The sequence below is a fragment of the Engystomops pustulosus genome, chromosome 4 (assembly GCF_040894005.1).
Source record: "Engystomops pustulosus chromosome 4, aEngPut4.maternal, whole genome shotgun sequence".
In the NCBI taxonomy this organism is placed as follows: Eukaryota; Metazoa; Chordata; class Amphibia; order Anura; family Leptodactylidae; genus Engystomops; species Engystomops pustulosus.
In genome coordinates, this window is record NC_092414.1 from 158,696,939 (window position 1) to 158,718,352 (window position 21,414).

General features: G+C 42.8%; 1 protein-coding gene across 12 annotated transcripts in view; it reads right to left on the reverse strand.

Annotated features, from left to right (window-relative positions):
• Positions 1–21,414, reverse strand: part of FAM227B (family with sequence similarity 227 member B) — a 236,853-nt gene that overhangs the window by 5,051 nt on the left and 210,388 nt on the right. For 9 of the 12 annotated variants that reach the window (XM_072148273.1, XM_072148264.1, XM_072148263.1 and 6 more), the window contains 2 exons: positions 19,015–19,089; positions 16,595–16,655 (listed from right to left, as the gene is read on the reverse strand). The exons of 1 other annotated variant lie outside the window; for it this stretch is intronic. In XM_072148273.1, the coding sequence (XP_072004374.1) occupies positions 16,595–16,655; positions 19,015–19,089 (136 nt within the window). Of the gene's footprint in view, positions 1–9,735; positions 9,848–16,594; positions 16,656–19,014; positions 19,090–21,414 lie in introns of those variants that run through there. 2 more of the 12 variants (XR_011855001.1, XM_072148271.1) reach the window with 2 other exon arrangements.

Consider the following 21,414-nt stretch of genomic DNA (forward strand, 5'->3'; position numbering starts at 1 on the left):
CACCAATTCCTAACACTGTCTGCAGCTTTATATGGTCAAAACTGCTGCCATATTCGTTTCTTAAAAATAACTATGCCGTACGGTGAATGTCTGGCAAAAACACCAAAATGTTAGAATAGTTGCGTGCTTGCTGTTTTGCTACCAATAAGTTATTTAAACAAAAGGGGATTGGACACTTTTTAATAAATCTGTTCCATTAGACAGGTCTCTGCATGTATATGTACCTCTGTCTTCGCCTCCTGTGAGAGCTTCAGCCTTTCCCTGTTATCCGCTTGTCCACACAACTTCTTATTTCTCCCTCTTTCAGCCCATCCTAAAGGTAGCCCTGGTGTACACAATTTCAGTTAACCCTAGACACAACCCTTTAACTTCTGATTTAGGGTCGGGTGGCCGCCATCTTGGATTCCTGATGAGATTTCTGTCTCTCTGCCTCTAGCCCTGCCTCCCTGCAGTACAGCATGGAGTTCACAGACACTCACCGATTCACTTCCTACCAGCACCACATCCTGAAGAAAGAGAAACTGCAAGCTACAAACTACAAACAGATAAGTCATCAGGGGAAAGGGGGAGGCAGATATCTGTGAGAACAGAGATGCAGCAGAGCTGTAAAAGTCTGTCAGCCTCTGTGTAATAGGCATCTCATCTCTGATCTGTATCATCAATTTTTCTATATGTCAGTGTGTTAGTACAATGTCAGAAGCCAGATGAAAGCGTATATACACCTGTACCCTGATAATCTAACCACAGTGCCACCCAACAAAACTAGATGGATCATAAAGTGTCTGGTTAAAGAGTCCCTGCCCACACCCTGGGATTTTGCACTGAGCAGCCTAGAGAGTCATAGGAGCTAAAACAGCAATGACACTGAGTAAAATTGTAAAGTAAGGGGTTAAAAATGATCTTTATTGTGTAAAGATCACTAGGAGATTGAGATTTGAGAATTTTCTTTCATGGTAAAACCACACAGCAATTTATGTAAAAGAGTGGCCAACCCCTTTAATAGGTTGTACATGTTCCAAAATAGTATCAATGAAAAATACCCTTCACACATCTACGAACATGGAAACGTAATGGCCAGGAGTAGCAGGAATGGGTAAGTGCTATTTTGTGCAACGCATATTCCATTATTTTTACTAGTCTTGTTAAGTCCCACATGCAGACATTTAATTGCTCTACAATACTTTTCAATACTCTTGTGCAGCAGTGTATTATCCTCGACAATATTTCTGACATTCAGGATTGAATAGGCAAATTCTAAGCATAGATGGCTATTAGTAGATGAACACCCTAGACCAGTGGTGGCGAACCTATGGCACGGGTGCCAGAGGCGGCACTCAAAGCCCTTTTTGTGGGCACCCGGGCCATCGCCCCAGCACACCAGTCATATTTTGATACTGACTTCGCTACTTGGGACTGTAGGAATTAGACAGGGTAATATTTTTGGAGGACCTCCTGCTGGCCCCACGATTCTCTGTGTACAGAGTGAAACTGGAAAGAAACTAAAATGATGAAAATTTTCCATCTTTCTACTGTTTTGCTGTCCTCAGGAGGCCAATATGATTGAAAGTTGTTGAACAGGGAGTAATAAGTTACTGCTTTAATTTCTGCTTGGCACCTTGCGATAATAAGCAGGGTTTTGGGTTGCAGTTTGGGCACTCGGCCTCTAAAAGGTTCGCCATCACTGGCCTAGACCTCCGTATTTACTATAGCCTCTTCTGGAAAACTGGCAGAGACTATAGCTGAAATCTCCCGGTCTGCTGGCTCTGGATTTATAAGAGGCCAGAACCTTATATTCTCCCAAGGTTGGTAAATGTGTTACATTTTTTTTATTAAATAGAAAAAACATTTTAACTATTTCCTAGTACAGTTGCAACTGCATTTGTAAAGTGCAATTGCTTTACATGGGGAGCCCATTCCCACCATAACACTTTGCATGCTCTGGAAGCTTTCTTTTTTGGTTAAGGTGTTTTCATCAAAAGTAAAAAAAAAAAGCTTTGACATTTTTCAAAAAAAATGTGCTACTGACCTGGTGAATATGTTAGTCACTATGCACATTTGTGCATAAATGCTCCAAGTGCATTTGTTCCCAATTTCACTCTAATTAAAGGAAATCTATGATCAAACTCAAGGGGGTTTTATCAGAGCCCCTCTGTGCTACAGCTTCACAGGCTGTTACATTGTGCAGGAGCACTCCCCCTCCCATTGTGTGAGATTACAACAGGCAGATTAAATAGTAAGGTGCAGAGGGGGTATCATTATCATAATTTAAAAGTTGATTTTAGAAGAAAGATTACACCACTCACGCTGCCTGGATCTGTGAGCAAGGGCTAGTTTATAATGCTTGAATGTGATGGTAGATTTCCTTTAGGGGGTCATCAATAAATTCTATGCCTTTTTAGAAGGTGAGGGTGAAAAAAATGACAAAACTCAATTAGACATCTTGGTCCAAAACAGACTGGTAACTAGAGGGTTAACCATTTCCCACACCATGATGTGTATGTACGTCATGGAGTGCAGGTACTTAGTTTAAAATGTACAGTCTCGAGGGGGCGTGGCTTGGCGATGGCGGAGTAAGTCGCACTGACTGCGAGCTCCCGGCCATTCCCGCCAGATACCCACAGCACGCAGCGCTCTGAGCCCGGATCCCACCATGGTCCACAGGAGGGGACCGAGGAAGACCACGGCACCCCCAGCAGCCGATCCGGGGGCCATCACTAAGTTCCTCAGGTCAGCGGACCTGCCTGAGGACGAGGCGCACGAGGCTCCCAAGATGGCGGCCGCGACCGCTCGTCAGCCTCACACCGCAGCGCCATCCTTCCAGCAGGAGCGGGGTGAAGCGGAGGAGCCAGACCCGCAGTCCCCAGGCACCTCGGTGAGTGCCCCTTCAGAGGGGCATTATGAAGAGTACCCCCCACTATCGGGGAATGGAGGAGATGTGCCATCATCCCAGGCCTCCCCTTCTTTAACCTGGCCTTCCACCCCTCACAGGGCCTTACCTCCCACCCCCACTACAAGCCAGGGGGGCAATGTTTCCCCATCACAGGGGGCAAGTGTCTCCCATCAAGAATGGGACTGGAAAGCGCACATACGCGCCATGCCAACCAGGCACGAAATTAACAATCTTTTTTCAAGGTTGGAGGAATCTCATAAGAGGGACATTGCTGGTCTGCAAAAAGAAATACATCACATTGGCCACAGGGTGGCAGAAGCGGAGTCTGCTCAGGAGAAAATTCTAGATCAATTGGACACTCACTCACAAGTTCTACAGGAGCATGCATCCCATATCTCTAGCATTTTGACACATTTGGAAGATATTGAGAACAGACACCGCCGTAACAATCTAAGGATTAGAGGCGTGAATGAAGACGTGGAATCATCTAAGCTTGAGGAGTGGGCTCAGGCGTTTTTTGCAGAGATCTTGAACCAACCTTCGGCCTCTCCAATTGAACTGGATCGTATCCACCGCACACTGGGCCCTAAGCCGGCGGCTTCTGAACGTCCCAGAGACATCCTATGCCGAGTCCATTTTTTCAAGGAAAAAGAGGAGATACTTCGCCGTGCAAGGGAGCTCAAGGATATCACGTTCCGTGGATCCAAAATTATTGTTCTCCCAGATCTAGCGAAGAGAACCCTTCAACTGCGGAGGGCCTTGCGTCCTCTATTGACGGAATTACAATCCAGGGACATCCCGTACAGATGGGGCTACCCGTTTCAACTGATCGCTAAGAAAAATGGGAAGTCGGCTGTCTTCAGATCCCTCGGTGATCTTCCGAAATTCCTGGGGACGTTCGAGCTGCCACAGATAGCCCTACCTGAATGGCCGGTAATCAACTCGGCCCCGGTCCAACCGCCGAGAGAGAAGTGGCAGGAAGCACGCAGAAGAGGCTCGGACCGAGCTGCGAATCACTCTACAGGAACCTGAACGGGTTTTCTCTATACTTTTATATTTGATAGATGTTACCTGTTATGTTTTCTTTACCATGCTGTTATAATCTTTTTCCACGTGGCTTCATAATAACACCTATACTCCTCAATTAGTCACAGGATACGATACCTGTGGGAGTTTCACAGGGACCTTTATAGTCTTTAATTATTTGAAATGCTAACTTAGAAGCGCTTAATATATTTTCTTTAGTAAAATGAATACATTTTGTTTTTCTGGCGGAGATGTGCCGGGAGACTCGCCCCCCATTGGTCTCCTCGTCTCCCCCTTAGGGTTGCGGTGCTGGACATCGCCTTGGCTTTTTATGCCTTATCTTAGATTTACTAGGCTCACTAGGAGCCTAGGTTGTACATTTTTTCATGTATGTTATGATTGTCATGTTTGTTTCCCCCTCTCTTCCCTTCCCGTTCTTTCCTGGCCTAACCTCCTCCCTCCCCTCACTACATCATCTACTCATGATCTAAGTTCTCCTTTACCCAAACTATGGCGGTATTAACTTTCTGTACATACAATGCCAGGGGTCTAAATAAACCAGAGAAACGAAGCCAAATATTATATCGTCTCCATAAGAGACGAGTTCTGGTAGCAATGTTTCAAGAGACTCACTTTAAAGTGGACAGCATCCCCAAATTACATAATAAGTACTACCCTGTATGGCACCACTGCCCTCACCCCTCTAGGAAGGCTTGTGGAGTTTCCATAGCCTTTCACAAGTCGTTCCATCCGTCCATACTGACCACGGAAATAGACACGGAAGGCCGCTATATATTTCTTAAAATCGATTTACTGGGAAATGTTTTCACAATTGCTAACGTTTATTTTCCTAACCAGGGCCAGGTGTCTTTTGGTTTGAGGGTTCTGAAAAAACTGGCTGTCTTTGCTGAAGGATCTGCACTGATTCTAGGAGGCGATTTCAACGTTCCTCTTGATCCTGCGCTGGACTCATCCACAGGTAGGTCCTCACTCTCTCACCTGGCACTACGTAGACTGAGACGCTCATTATTGAACCTCAAATTAGTGGATATGTGGAGGGTGCTTCACCCGGGAGTCAGAGATTATAGCCACCATTCTCAAGCACACAACAGCTATAGTCGCCTAGATTACCTCTTCGTATCACACCAACTGTTAGATCGGGGTCCTAAGAGCTCTATCGATTCCGCCCTTTGGTCAGATCATGCCCCAGTGTACGGGTGGCTAGGTCACCTGGGCAAACGCACTAAGGAATTCTCCTGGAGATTAAATGACAACCTGCTAAATGATGCCCTATGTGAAGCTGAAGTTCGGGGTGTAATCACGGACTTTATCTCCACAAATCAGGCTCAACATCTTACGATGCCAGTTAGATGGGAGATTTTAAAGGGATCTATCCGAGGGGTGTTTATGGCACATGGGGCGCGTCTTAAAAAGGAGAATTCCGCAAAACTGAGCTCCTTATTCTCAGAATTGGGTTCTAAAGAAACCGCTAATAAATCTTCCCCAACTGATCTTTTGAAGTCGGAAATTTCAACTATTAGACACCAGATCCTCCAAATATTAGATCAAAAGAGCCTATGTTTTAGAGATAAGGTGAGAAAAGACTACTTCGAGTATGGGGATAAATGCGGGAAATTGCTAGCCAAAACCCTACATCCTAGGACCCCTCAGGCACCAGTAATGTCCATATACTCGTCTCAGGGCACCTTAGTTAACTCACCGAATGAGATACTCCGGGAATTTAGTAACTTCTACTCCGCTCTGTATAATCTGGGTGCTCCAGCTGCTGACCCTGTACGATTCGTAGAGGAGATCTCAGGTTATCTGGAATCTCATTTCCCAAACTCTATTTCCCCAGAGGAAGCCGCTGCGATTGATAACGACTTCACCTCAGAAGAAATTCTGCAGGTAATAAAGGAACTGAAAATGGGCAAGAGCCCGGGGCCAGACGGCTTCACACCCAGATTTTATAGGGTCTTTGGGGAAGCCCTAGCTACACCTTTGACGGATTTCTTCAACTCTATAGACATCGATAGTCCCTTTGACCCACAATCTCTTAGAGCCCACATTTCCGTTATCCCTAAACCGGGTAAGGACCCCAACCACTGCGGAAACTACAGGCCCATCTCCTTGATCAATATCGACCTCAAAATATACTCCAAGATTTTAGCCCTACGCATCTCCCCATTTATTCCAAACTTAATTCACCCTGAACAGGTGGGCTTTGTTCCGGGTCGCGAGGCAAGAGACAATACCCTAAAAACGCTCACCCTGATCTCGTGGGCTCGGCGCTCGGGGACCCCTTTATGTCTGCTTACGGTGGACGCCGAAAAAGCTTTTGATAGGGTACATTGGGGGTTCCTGGGGGCCACTCTCACGAGGATAGGGTTGGGAACAAAGACAAGGAACAGAATTATGGCACTCTACACAAATCCGTCGGCGTGTGTCAGGGTTAATGGGTCGGTATCCTCCCCCTTTCCCATCCGTAACGGCACGAGGCAGGGGTGCCCATTGTCACCACTCCTTTATATTCTGGTGATGGAGTCTTTGGCATGTGCACTTCGTGATAACCCATCAATTAGAGGTCTAGAGGTCAAAGGAAAACCCTATAAACTCTCACTGTTCGCTGATGACTTACTCATTTATGTCTCGGATCCGGTAGTAAGTTTACCTAATATTATGAGGGAGTTTGAGGCGTACAGTAGAGTAAGCAATTTTAAGGTTAATGTCCAAAAATCTGAGATCTTGAACATCAATATCCCGAATCATCTGGTCTCCTCCCTGTCCTCCTCCCTTCCTTTTAAATGGGCAAATGGACATATCAAATATCTTGGAGTGCACATTCCAGCAGATCCTAACCAAATTTACGCTTTGAACTACGCGCCTCTGCTTAGGAACATTGAAACTGATCTCAAATCATGGAGTTCTCTATCCCTTTCTTGGTTTGGTAGGATGAATACACTTAAGATGGACTCCCTACCTAAGATCCTGTACATTTTCCAGACGGTTCCCTTAGATCTAAGCACCGCTTTCCTAGAACGTCTCAGGAAACTAGCGACTAAATTTGTCTGGAAAAACTCCCCCCCACGGATAAAACATAGTATTTTAACAAGACACAAAGAACTAGGAGGGGCAGGCCTCCCAGATTTCTCACGCTACCATAGAGCGGTCATTAGTAAAGTGGTGCTTGACCTGACAGGTCAAAACAGTGGAAAGCTATGGGTAGACCTGGAATGTTCCCTACTGAATAATGGCCATCTCCCAGATTTGTTTTGGCTCCCCCCTAAGAGTGATTGGAATTCCTACAACATCTCACCACTAATGTTGCACATCTTGAAAGTCTGGGGCAAATTCGCCATCAGGGTCAAACTTATTAATGTCCCCGGTCCCCTGTCCCCGGTCATGGGCCTTCCCGGAATGCCGGAAACCTTAAATAGATGCCCTATTTTACTAAATGACAATGGTCGTCATAAGACTCTGGGGGAGATAATATCCACAACGGGAATATGCTCTCTAAAAGACATCTTAGGAGATAGGAGACCTTATCCTGGGGTATGGCTACATTATCTTCAATTACGTAGTGCTATTCAAGCTCTGACTCCCGGGGGAACATTGACTTCCACACTTACGGCTTTTGAGTCCATCTGCAGTTCAGCCAAACTGACTCCTCATGGAGTGTCTCTAGTCTATGGGATGTTGTCGGGTTGCGGGGGGGAGGACCTACCACTGCCATATATGCAGGCATGGGAAACGGAGTTGGGCAAAACCTTCACCAAAGAACAATGGGAAAAGTCCCTCCTCCTAACCCATAAGATGTCGGTGTCCAACAAAATCCAGGAGACGAATTTTAAAATCCTTACTAGATGGTATAGAACCCCCACTCGCCTACATAGCATGTTCCCTTCGGTTTCTCCTATTTGTTGGCGTTGTCACAAGGATAGGGGCACCATGATTCACGTGTGGTGGGACTGTGGAGTGGTGGCAGCAGTGTGGAACGCCATTTGGGATCTCTACAAGCAGCTATACGGCTCCACAGGGAGCATTTCCCCTGATATTGCTCTGTTATCAATGGTCCCAGGGCGGCTGAGAGACATCAAAAAAGGCCTCCTGCGTCACTGCATAGTGGCAATGAGACAGGTAATCCCTAGATTGTGGAAATCCACTGCTCCACCTACCAGACTATTGTGGGTGGAGGAGATGGACAGACTGAGACGAATGGAGGAACTGAGAGCATTAGATAACAATCAATATGATGTTTTCCATAAAACCTGGTACAGATGGGACACGTTCAGGAACTCACCTGCTCTAACCTCTTGGATGTAGACGTTGTAATTGTGGGCACCACTGTTTCAGCAACAGGGGATACCCCCTAACCTTGATGTGTAGTGATTGTTCCCTTGTCTCCCCCTTCCCCTCTTCCCCCCCCCCTTTTTTTTTTTTTTTCTTCTTTCCCTACCCCCCTTATTTTTCCACTACTAGATGTTTAGTTAATGTTAGATACGTTTATATTTGCTTGGTTGAGCCTGAGTCCTACTTGATTATGTTTCCTTGTCATAGCTAAATATGGGGCTGCGACCCGAACATGTGCCTGACTTGTAGGCTTCTCGCTCACTTGCAATAAAGTTTATTGAACCATAAAATGTACAGTCTCGTCATGGTGATCAGATGATGATCGTGGTGATCACATGAGCCCCTCTGATTCCTGTACAAATAGCTGGGACATGAAAGTTACGGTCATCACTTGTGATAACTTGTTCAAGTTCCAAATTAAAAAAAACTATTTTTTCCCCCCTTGATTAGCAAAATGGCCACGAGCACAACGTGTTACATGGGACAGAGAACTTTGGGAAGAAGAAAGGAACACCCTCGATCACATGTGCAGACATGTAAGCCAATCAGCGACTTAGTTGGCATGGCCCAGAGATCTACTTGGTGGTCTGGGCTCAGCGCCACTATACAGCGAGGACAAACTACTGCCACGGCTGCTGTGGGGAGATGTGGGGGGATAGGAGCAGTAGCAACTCCATCAGCAGCAGCTTTAGTCTGGAGTCCTTAATGAGCAGCTTCCTTCACCTGTCTAGTGAGGAGGGTAGAGCCGCCACCAGCAGCAGCAGCAGCAGGACACGGGGCAGCAGGAGGTGGAGGCCTACTTGGACAGCACTCTACCACCACAGGTAGTGGATCCCCTGGACTACTGGGCAGCCAAAGTTTATGTGTGTCCGCAACTTGTGGAGTATGCAGTAGAGAAACTGTCCTGTCCAGCCAGTAGTGTGGCATCAGACCGGGTGTTCAGGGCGGTGAGGGCCATTGTTACCCAAAGGAGAACCTGCTTGTCCACCCGTAATGTGGAGAGACTGACCTTTTGTCAAGATGAATCAGGCTAGGATTTCAACACAATATGATGCTTTTTGCATCAGATTAGACCAGCCATGACGCCTCCCCCAAACGTTGAGAAACGAGTCTGGATTCTAACCACCTGCCTCAGCCACTATTCTGATGCTGCCACCCGCCTGATGTCACACATCTCCAGTTGCTCCAACTGCCTCCCACCATCTTTACCAGGGACTGGAATTGTCACCCACCTCCACACTCTGTCATTGTGCCACTTTCTGACCTCCTGCTGATGCTGCCGGCACCTCCATACTCTGTCATTGTGGCACACTGTGGCCTACCAAGTTGCTGCCACCACCAGAATTTGTCATTGTGCCACTCTCTAACCTCATGCTGCTACCGCCACCTCCACACTCTGTCATTGTGCCACACTGTGGCCTACCAAGTTGCTGCCACCACTAGAATTTGTCATTGTGCCACTCTCTGACCTCATGATGCTGCTTCCGCCACCTCCACACTCGGTCCACACTCATAATGCGGTTTTCACCTTCCACCACTCTATGACATTGCCACTATGTTTGGTTTTCCCCTTCATTTCATCTGTCAGAAGGAATAAAAAGCTTCAGGATTATAGGCAAAAGCAGGAGTGGATACAGAACACAAAGGACATGCAAATATCCCATTTACTGGTCATCTATGTTTTGGATCAACTTCTGTTTGTTTTTGGCTTTAGCAATACTGATGGATTATTGACCGATTGAAATCGGTGACGTCAATGCAAAGTTACTGCCGACACCCTCTCCATACTTTTTTTTTGGGGGGGGGGGGGTCTACATGTATCAGTGTTTAACAGAACAGGTTCTGTCGCAATCTATGGAATCATCTGATGTCTGATGTCTTGGCCCTCAGCTCAGTCCTTTTGAGCTGGCACAGACGTTACCTTGTCAGGCTGCGTTCCCGCTTCACTTATTTGGCCAAATTGGCCCCTGTAAGTGCCCATGGAATTGAAGAGTGAAGCGATTTTAAGAGCGGCGGCTGTCATGTGCGCGTCATACTAAAACACAGCAATGTTTGAAGACCAAACCACGCTCCCTAAGCATATTTTATGTCATATATTCATGTCGAATCGAATTTTGACGGAACATTCGGCAAACTCGGCGAATCGAATTTTTGAAAAATTTGCCCATCTCTACTTGCTGCTTTTAAAAGCAGACACTTGCCCCATTTTCACAATTGTTTTAAAGAGTTTATAGACATAGGTGCATTCATGCAATATTGATGTAAAATTGTATTTAAAAAATAAAAATTGACTGATAAATAATATACAGACGGTCCCCGGGTTACATTCAGGATAGGCTCTCTCCTCTTCCCGGCTTTGTGGTATGCCCGGGTTTTGGCCCAGGGAGCACACAGCTGTCTGCTGCTAGGTCTATATGCTCAGCCTATATGAAATGATAAGCAAGTGTCAGATCCCTACTGATTTTTAAATAATGACCTATCCTGAGGCTGCAATCACACATACCACTAGCATATTGGGGCGGGCCTCAGCCCGAATGCATATGCGTTTCTAATTAAACACATGCGAGCAGTAACCAGAACTTGGCGTCTTGGATTGTTTACACAAGTGGTACGTGTGACCGCACATTGACGATAGACCATTTATTGCCAGTCTTGAGGGGGCGTCTACAGGTTCAGTTTTTCAGATGCTGTTTTTGAAGCCAAAAGCAGGTGTGGATGATAATGGGTTGAGACAAATAATTGAAAGATACTTCAATTGGATGCTTCTCCTCCTCCTACTTTTACTCCATCCCAGGTTTGGGCATCAAAAACTGCACATGTAAAGTGAATGTGTGGTCGCACCCTGAAATAACTGTTCAATGTAAAGCCTGAATTCAACAAAACCTTTTGGTAATGAAGTTTTCATCATTTTTTTTAAACTTTGAAAGCTTTTCTGCCAACAACTTATGACATTGTCAAGGCTTATGTCTCTGGTATGATCATATTAATGTGCTAGAAGAGGGTGTTCAGTATTTGTTCTAAATCCAGTTCCTCTTTAAGACTAGCACGTAATATAAGCGTATCATTGACTCATGTCTCAAACTGAAGAAGATATTCAGCAGTCTCTCTGTGTTCTGTATGGGATTTCTGGCCAGTAGCTAAACTGACACATTCTGCACATCTGTAAACAGTTTGGCTGATCAAATTGCCTGAGTCAGATTCTCAGTTATATTTATTTTATAGCATAGCTAGTGGCTTGTCCAAGCCTGGCGTTACTCTGGCCTCGGTTAACAAGCTTTGTATATATTCGAAATATCATTTGAAAAAAAAAGTTCTGTACAATTTCTAAATGAAGTCATAATGTCACAGTATGGCACAGCTGTTTCTGGTTGCTTGCAGCACAGGGATATGCAATGTACAGACAATACAAGCTACACACTTTGCTGGAAAATCGGATGGATGTGCCACGCGGCTTTAGGAAGGTCCCATTGAAACCTAATTTGGGAAGTTGCATTACAAAACTCATAACTTCAAAATGAATCGCAGCTGCTGGAGTCAGCTTTCGTTAACCTGTTTTCCATGACTGCTGAAAAATGGTCACAAAAGTCTGTGGGGGGTCTGACTTCTTTCAATCTTACAAAAACAAATCAATTTAATTAGGTCCTACAAGGAAATGCCCTGTGAGGGTTGCGGACTGTAGGCCTCTGGCTTCTGTGTAAAAAAAGATTCCAACCAGAAACAAGTTCACTTAAAGCAACACTGACAATGTGTCATTTGTAATACACTAAAGATGTAAAAAAAATATTGAGATGTAAAAACAAAAGCTATTTTGTGCCCCAAAACAACCAGTCACAAGGCAACTTTCTCCCTATCGTCTGCTTTCAGAAAATGAAAGCTGTGCTGCAATTGGTTGATATGGGCAGCGTACTATTTTTTGTTAACTACTGTACATCTACCACCCAGCTGTGGTTATCCATGCACAATATTTGACAGCAAAAAAGTGTAAAGTTTCAATAACAAACACACTATGTGGACAAAAGTCTTGAGTCGCATCCACATCACACCCCCTATATTCAGACAGGAGGCTGGAGAGTTACTGCATGTTTATTCCATTGTATTGACAGTTCAAAGGTCCACTCATGTGTCCACTAACAGGTGCATAACTTGAAGGGGTGCAGAGGTTGTGGTCGCACCCGGGCCCAAGAGGTTTAGGGGTCCCATATGAGAAGACTATTACTATAAACATTATATTACATTAACATTACTATAAACATACATTATATTCGGGGGGCCTGACACAGTCTTTGCATTGGGGCCCATCAGTTTCTAGTTACGCCACTGTCCACTTAAGTGCTTGTACACAATTGTCTAGTGTGGATTGGGTATACAGGTGTCATATTTGGGTATTGGAATTACCACCAATAATATGTGATTTACACCTTTGTATTCACACCTGACGCGTTTCCCTGCTGATTAGGGTATCAGTGTAAACGACACGGAACAGTGCATTGGCAAAGGCTTATCACATGTCCGGTTCTGACAAAGCTCCCTAGTCATTGTCCATGTTTAAGACCAATTACAGCAGCGTGTTTTTTATCATTATTTTTCAGTCATAACACTTTCTTACTGACTTATAAGATTACACACTGCACTGTCTGTGACTGTCCAGATGAGCAGTTAATAGTTAGTTCACAGTCATATCATGTTACAGCCTATCCTTACTGACTCGATTATTTAACACTGCACTAGCTGTCCATTCTGACGCCGGCACTGGTATGGCCACACGTCCCTCGTGTACTCGCGTCTATTTATTATCTTAGCTCCACCCTTCTCCATGGGGCTGGTCCGCTGTGCAGGAGCCACCCACACATCACAACCTTGTAGCCAAAGGACTGAGCGGAAGATGCCTTGTATGGACAAATATGGTCGCTTCAAATTATGAAGGCCTAAATAAAGCAGGTATACACTATTTGCTCATTAAGCCCCTCATTTTGCAAGGTTTTCAGTGTGGAAATCCATCTGGATTCCCATTGTAGGACCTTACGAGTGAAGTTCCCTCCTCGCCAGTATAGCACTATAGTTGGATACCACTGTTGCAACAAGTTGGTTTGTAAAACATTTTCCATCCTAAATATAAAACATCAATTACGACTAAAAGGTTGGAATATTTAGGAACCAAAGCAGCTCAGCCATGACCTGGAGAACCATATAAAGTTACAGAGCAGGATCGCCGAGTGCATTGTCCATAAAACTCACCAACATTCGGCTGCATTACAGCACAGCGTGAAATCTCCTGTGCAATTTATAACACAAATACTGCTCCCTGAAAACTTAAATGGAACTTGTCATCAGAAATGATTGAAAAACAACTATAAGTGACATACTGAACAGATTACCACCTTGCACGGTGGCATCATCTGGAAAGTCATATTTAAAGTATTATTCAAACAAGGTGTATAAAGAGGCAGTAAGTATCACAGAATAAAGAGAAATAAAGGGAATTATAGTTTGGAAGCAACAGGATGTGAGTTTATTATTGTTTTTAAGACTAAACTTTTATTCTTATTACTAAAATTAAAAAGACGAAATCCATGTGCAAGTGTCACGGTAGTATAAGTACCTATATGTACTGGACATATACAGAAAATTGCCTCAGAGTCAAAGCAAAGAAGTGTCTCATATGTTGCGAGGAACTCCCAGAAGAAACCATGGGTACTCCACGAAACGTGCATTGGAAGTACATAGTGGCCAGTTAATGCAGGGATAGTCTCAGCTAAGTCAGCAATGACACTTACACTAGATTACATACTACTCCTAACTTTCCCTCTCAGTGTTGCTCACAAACAAAGCTCTGACTAAACCACTGTGGTTTCGTAGCCTGGTGACTGCTTCACGTGAGTGGCACCAGTGCGGCTGAGAGTGGCATAGTGGGTACCATTGTGCTGCACCACTCAAAATAGGATCTGAGGGTATAGGCTATGAAAAACTCTATTTAGCCTGTGAAAAGCAGGGCTTTGCTGGGACTAGAGGTGCGGTGAAAAAATAGAATGAGAGTCCAGAGTGGATTTCTGAGCTCAGCTGTGTTTGTGTTACATATTATGGCTAGTATAAAGCCTCAGGCTAATCACTCATGCTACCAGTGTTCAGGCTCACTAATGCTGTTCCCTCACAAATGAAAAAGAATAAACTGTAGAACAGAAAGAGGAAACTATATATTGGGGGTTGTTCCTCACAACATATGAGACACTTCTATGCTTTGACTGTTCATGAGGCAATTTTCTGTATTTGTCCAGCACATACTGTATCTGCATCACGACACTTGCACATGGATTTTGTCTTTTTAATTTTAGTAATAAGAATAAAAGTTAAGCCTTTAAAAGTGAAGTAAAGCTCTCCTCTCATCAGAATGCCCTTTGCAATGATTGATGTCCCCAGGCCATGAGAGCTTGCTGTCAGTGCTGAGCCCCTACAACGCCTCGGCATGCTCCTGATGAGGTTGCGGATGGTCTCCTGAGGGATCTCCTCCCAGACCTGGACTAAAGCATCCTCTAACTCCTGGTCAGTCTGTGTTGCAATGTGATGTTGGTGGATGGAGTGAGACATGCATTCCCAGATGTACTCAATCAGATTTAGGTCTGGGAAACAAGCGGGCCAAATGAGGTCTTGCATTAGGAGGAACCCAGGGTCAACTGCACCAGCATATGGTCTCATAAGGGGTGTGAGGATCTTATCTTGGTACCTAATGGCAGTCAGGCTACTTCTGGCGAGCACATGGAGGGCTGTGAAGCCCTGCAAAGAAATGCTACTTCACACCATTACTGACCCACTGCCAAACCGATAATGCTGAAGGATGTTGTAGGCAACAGATCGCTCTCCACAGCATCTCCAGACTCTTTTAAGTCTGTCACATATGCTCAGTGTGAACCTGTTTGCATTTCTGAAGAGCACAGGGTGCCAATGGAGAATTTGCCAATCCTGGCTCTCTGGCAAATGCCGAGCGTGCCATGGTCAATGTGACTGCACAGAAGCCTGGAGCTTGGAATCTGGTGTTTGCCGGATAACAGATAAGAGGAGGACACAGGATGAGTTAATAAAAAGAGAGCAGTGACTGGCACAAACTGGAGACATCCGTGCAGTGTTTAGTCTGACAGACAAGCTTGGCTGCTGCATAAACAATAGATTGTAGAGGAGAGTTTAGCGAGTGTAAGAGCGATTAGTAGGGAGTTACAGAAGTCTAGTGGAGAGTGAATCAGAGCAAGAGTTATCATTTTAGAGGTTACAGTTGTAAGAAATGGGTGGATTCTACAGATTTTAATGGGATTTATGCAGTAAGACCGAGCAAGAGATTGAATATGCAGTGCAAAGGAGAGGTCAGCGTCTAGCACAACCCTAATACGGCAGACCTGCTGCCTCCGGATTATCATGATTCCAAATACTGAGATGGAGAGGTCATGGTTGGGTCAGTGGTGGATGATGGAAACACAAGAAGTTCAGTCTACATCATTTGCCTGTAGTACAGCTTCCACACTTAAAATTTGTCCCCAAGGAGAACGTATGGGTCATTGGTCAAAGATGAGGTTAAGCCCTTTCAGTGGTAAGAGACCTAAGACAAGAATCTGATAAATTCTGCTTCCAACTCTTACATGTTCACACAATCCCTACTTGTTTTTATTGTAATTGCTTTCTATGGTCCTTTAAAATTAGGAGTTCGTCACCATTTGCCATCCATTAGTATTCACACCTAGAAAATACATTTGTCTTTAGTGTAATTCCTTCGTTGTCAATTGATAAGCTTTTTTGACTATATAGGAAATATTACCATCTACAGTATGCATTGTTTTTAATGTACTATACCATTAAAGACCTACCGTATAACATTGAATAAGAAAAAGAGGGGAAAAAAAGGGTTCAGCTCACCACTTCCAAATGCCGTAGGAGTATGCGGCTGGTGCACGGACGTGTTGTGTGGGCACCAGGTAGCAAATCCACAAATTATGCGAATTGGTGTCCAACATCCAGGCAAAAGGTTGTACAAAAATAAAAATTCACTTTATTAAAAAAAAAGTTAAAACCTGTAGAGATGTCCTATAACATTAATCTGATGCTTTTCAGACTGTTCATGGTCCTTACTTGCCCAAAACACGTCAGATTTATGTTATAGGACGTCTCTATTTTAACTCTTTTAAATAAAGTGTATTTTTATTGTTGTATAACCTTTTACCTGGATGTTGGACTCCATTCATATAATTTGTGGATTTGCTACCGTCTGTTATGGTATATGATGTGATATAATACATTGCATTGGCTAGAAAGCATAGTATTGTGCTTATAACAATATAGTTTCCATACCAGTCTCTCCAAAAGACGCGTGTTGTTCAACTTTACACCACTTGAAAGTTCTTGTTTCATTCTATGAATACATAGCAGAACAGTAACATGTATTATATATAAACTTATGAGGAATCCTATATTAAATCATACTTCATTAGTTTTATATTCAATATAGTTATACCACCCTGCTCCTTCCCAAGACCTCACAGCTGTTTGTTTGGAAGTTTTTTGGATTTTTTTTGTAATTACAGAACTACCAGGTTGACAACCACACTGATATACTGGTGTGCGCCCCCTCTAGCAGGATCCACTCTTCTTTAAGATTCTTATGCCCTTGTTTTTAAGAAAAAAAAGGATTTAAAGATTATGCAAATTAGCCCAAGGGGCTCCGGGCTCCATTAACACTTATGGAGCCCAGAGCCCTCAGACTCATTTGCATATTTTTAAATGCCTGTTTTGTAAAAACCAGGGCATAAGAAGCTAAGAGAATAGCAGATCCTGCCAGAGGGGCGCGCACCAGTATATCAGTGTGCTTGGTTTACAATCCTTGATCCTGGTGGTAGTTGTCCTTTACATCAGTCACTATCCATTTCCATAAGTATGTAAAGTAAATACAGTTGGGGAAATAAGTATCTGATCCCAGGCCAATCTTGCTTGTTTTCTCACCTAAAAAGTGATTTTTATTGTAAGTACACGTCAGCTGTGAGGGACAGAATCTAAGCAATAATTCAGAAAATCATATTGTCGTACTATTACAGCATGGAGAGCTAAGTTACAGCGCCCCGATGCGGGTTCAGCTCATCACCGCAGGAATCGAAAACCATGGGGTGTCAGTTATATCTTACAATCCCCATGTTATCCTATTAAATGTGAAAGTCAATGCTACTGCAACATTTAAATGCCTGCAGCAAGATTTCCTGCCCGATTTGCGCCACCATAGCGTTTTTGGGACCTAACAGGCACTGGCCCAGATTTATTAAAAGTAGTGCAATCTGCACTAAAAGTAGTTTGACTCACGAATGTGCAGACAAGACAGAAAAATTGAGCGTGTTAGTGTCAGAGTTTACAACACACTAAATACAGCAACTCGACAGAATTGTGTTGCACGCTGTATTCAATAATCTGGTGCACCCTGCACTGCTTGGGAAGTGTGCAACATTTTAGTTTTGGTGCACCTTTAATATACAGCATGCAACACAATTCTGCCAAGTTGCTGTTTTAAATGTGTTGCAAACTCTGACACTAACACGTTCCATTTTTCTTGTCGGACGCAGCGACACAAAACTGGCGCAAACACTTCTTAAATACATGTGAAACCTCCAGAGATATTCTTTACAGTGCAAAGACAGAAAGAAAACTGGCACAGCTAGAATAATAGATCTGAGCCTATGCACAATAATGCCATGCAATACCGTACATCAGTATAGCAGGGTATTATAATGAACAAGAAATTGAATGATCACTTGTTTATGTCCCATAGTGGAAAAAATAAATGTTTTTAATAACAACTGAATTAATAAATTAAAGCCCCATTACATATAAATGTGACATATAACATAAAAAAGTGAAAATCACCATACAAACAGCACATATATGGCATCGCCAGGACGGTAGTGAGCCATACAAAAAACAAATTATTATTGCAGCAGCACAATGAATGGTGTGCAAAAAATATTAATCAAAACCCACCATGAATTATGATCAAACTGATCAAAAAAATTATCTGTACAAAAATGGTACTGTTGTAAAGTACCAAAAACAAACTCTCAAGCAGGGAGACCAAAAAATAAAAGTGTTAAGCCACTTGGAAAAACAAACTCTCAAGCAGGGAGACCAAAAAATAAAAGTGTTAAGCCACTTGGAAAAACAAACTCTCAAGCAGGGAGACCAAAAAATAAAAGTGTTATGCCACTTGGAAAATGGTGGCCTCAACCACCATATTGGAATTTTGGATATTTAAACTGTTTTTCCTGTCGACTTTGCCTGTGCTGGAGGAATGGTTTTCTATTGCACTGCACTACTACACAACACCATTTTCAAATCACCAACTAAAGGCATAGTGAGCAGAATGTTTTTTTAATTTTTTTTCTTTGTGAATATACCGTAATACAGTAGGAGTTTCTTAAAGAAAAACTAACTGGTCAAAAAGAGAGATAAAATCCTTGTTGTTTGGTCGGTAATCAAATAATAATTTAATTTCATAAAATGCAAATTAATTATTTGAAAATCATACAATGTGCACCTACAATAAAATTATGGACCTCTAGGTTCTTTGGTAAAGTTAGAAAAATCAGCATTGTGTCAAATTCTTATTTTCTCCATTGAGCCAACCAAATTTGTTCTTCTGTGCAATCTTTTTATCTTAATATCTAAATATCCAATTAACCTTCAGTGGGTTAAATATTAAGTCTTTCACTTTGCTGCAAATCCTGACTTACTTTTCAATTTTGCATTTCACTTTTGCATTCTGGTGCTGAATTTCTGCCAGGTCCTTTTGGGTTTTTGCTTCTAACCTACAAATAGAGCACAGTTATTCATACAGTATTAATACGTTTTAGTTATATTTATATATAAATGATTTTTAATGGATTATGTACTTATTTATTTTATGTAGCCACATGATTTGTAAAATAGTTTTATTGAATTTGATGGTAAAAGCCTTTGTATACAGTTTAGGCCGGCTATTTGTTGAAATGCAATCACTGCAATGAAGAGGGGGGACTGAGGAAAACAGCAGTCTCCGAACTAGACCCCCGTGGAATATGGAATGTGCATGCAAACTAAAGTATATCAGCAGTATCAAAGTATATAGAATTTGAAAATTATTCCCTTTCTTTCCACTTCTAAAAGGTTACATGGTTGTAACCCAAAATTTTTGAGGTTCTGTGCCATCCACCTGCCATCCATCAAACCTTAATGGAACAGAGGAAACTTTATCTCAAAGATGTCCATGATATATATAAATTTGGTTCTCTGGTTCCAAAAGGGTTAAACACAGATTTGGAAATATTTGGCTTTTTGTAGGATCAATCCGACTGTCTCTCTGTATCAGGCTGTTTACCCAGCATACAGACACTGCAACGATTGCTTGTTTTGTTTTATTCATATTATTTTATTGTATCTGTAATTTTATCGTAGGCATATTGTACTGCATCTATTTCATGTATTTTTGTCAAACTTCTATAAATGAATAGTTGGCTACTAAATTTCACTAGTTGTGAGCCTGCTGTCATCATAGCCTGTGCGCCACTAGAGCGCACAGACCTGCCACTGGACATTTGACATTTGTTCCTAACACACAAACACGTACATATATATATATATATATATATATATATATATATATATATATATATATATATATATTATCTGTAAAGGCCCTGTTTTATTATTTGTATGCTAAAATGTTCCAATATACTTTTTGTATCAATTCCTCAAGGTTTTCTAGATCCATGCTTTCTGTCATTCCATAAGAAGTTTTGTTTTTTATTTCCATTGGATAGAAATCTGTCCATGGTCACACAGATGCATGGCTCGCTATAACAATCAACTCTAATTACCCTCTGTGATACTAACGAGCCATGCACCAATGTGACCATGTATCATAGTATATAAGGCTGGAAAAAGACGCAAGTCCGCCAAGTTCAAACTTTAAGAATTAAACAAATGTTTTTTCCCTATAACCCGTGATATTTTTGCTCTCCAGAAAGTCATCAAGGCCTCTCCTAAGCATGTACATAGAGTCCAGCATAACAACATCCAGCGTCAGAGAGTTCCATAGTCTCACTGCTCTTACAGTAAAGAACCTTTGTCTATGGTGATGGCAGAACTGCCTCTCCTCTAGGCATAGAGGATGCCCCCTTGTCCTGGTCACAGGCCTAGGTATAAAAAGATCTTTGGAGAGATCCTTGTACTGTCCGTTCAGGTATTTGTATATTGTAATGTGGTTTTTCTAAACTAAATAATCCCAAATATAGTAATCTGTCATTGTATTCTGATCCCACCATTCCCCTGGTAATCTTGGTTGCTCTCCTCTGCACCCGTTCCAGTTCTACTATGTCCTTTTTATACACTAGTGCCCAAAACTGTACACAATATTCCACGTGGTGCCTTACCAGTGATTTGTATAAGGGAAAAACTATGTCCTTATCGTGAGAATCTATTCTTCTCTTTAGCAGCATCCATCTGGTTCTGGTCATTGAAATTAAGTTTACCATCCACCAATACCCCCAAGTCCTTTTCAGCTTCAGTTTTACCAAGTTATTGACTATTTAGAACATAGGGTGGTTCAATAAGTACCCGTGTTTGAGGACAGAGGGCGTTCCTGAGGGAAGTTGGTATTATCATTGTGTACTGCCATCTATCAAACGGCATAAAAAAATTGCAGACTGATTAATAGGTGAGTTTGGATTTGGATGCTGTTTATGGGACCACTTCACCATCTATCACCACAGTTAGATATTGGTTCAACAAATTTAAAAGTGAACGAGCGGCCAGGACGCCCGTCAGACGTGGTTACCGAGGAAATCATTGAAAAAGTCCACAACATGATACTCGCTGATCGACGAATCAAAATGCTCAAAGTAGCAGAGGACGTGGTTTGTCGAACGGCAATTAATATTTTACATGATAAGTTGGCAATGAAAAAATTGTCATCCAGATAAGTGCCGCGATTGCAAACGGTGGACAACAGGCAGATGCAGCTGTTAACTTCAAAGCAGTGTTTGGAGCAATTTAAGCAAGATCCGAAGGAGTATTTGTGTCGAGTTGTCACCGTTGATGAAACCTGGATTCATCATTACATACCAAAAACTAAGCAACAATCAAAACAATGGATT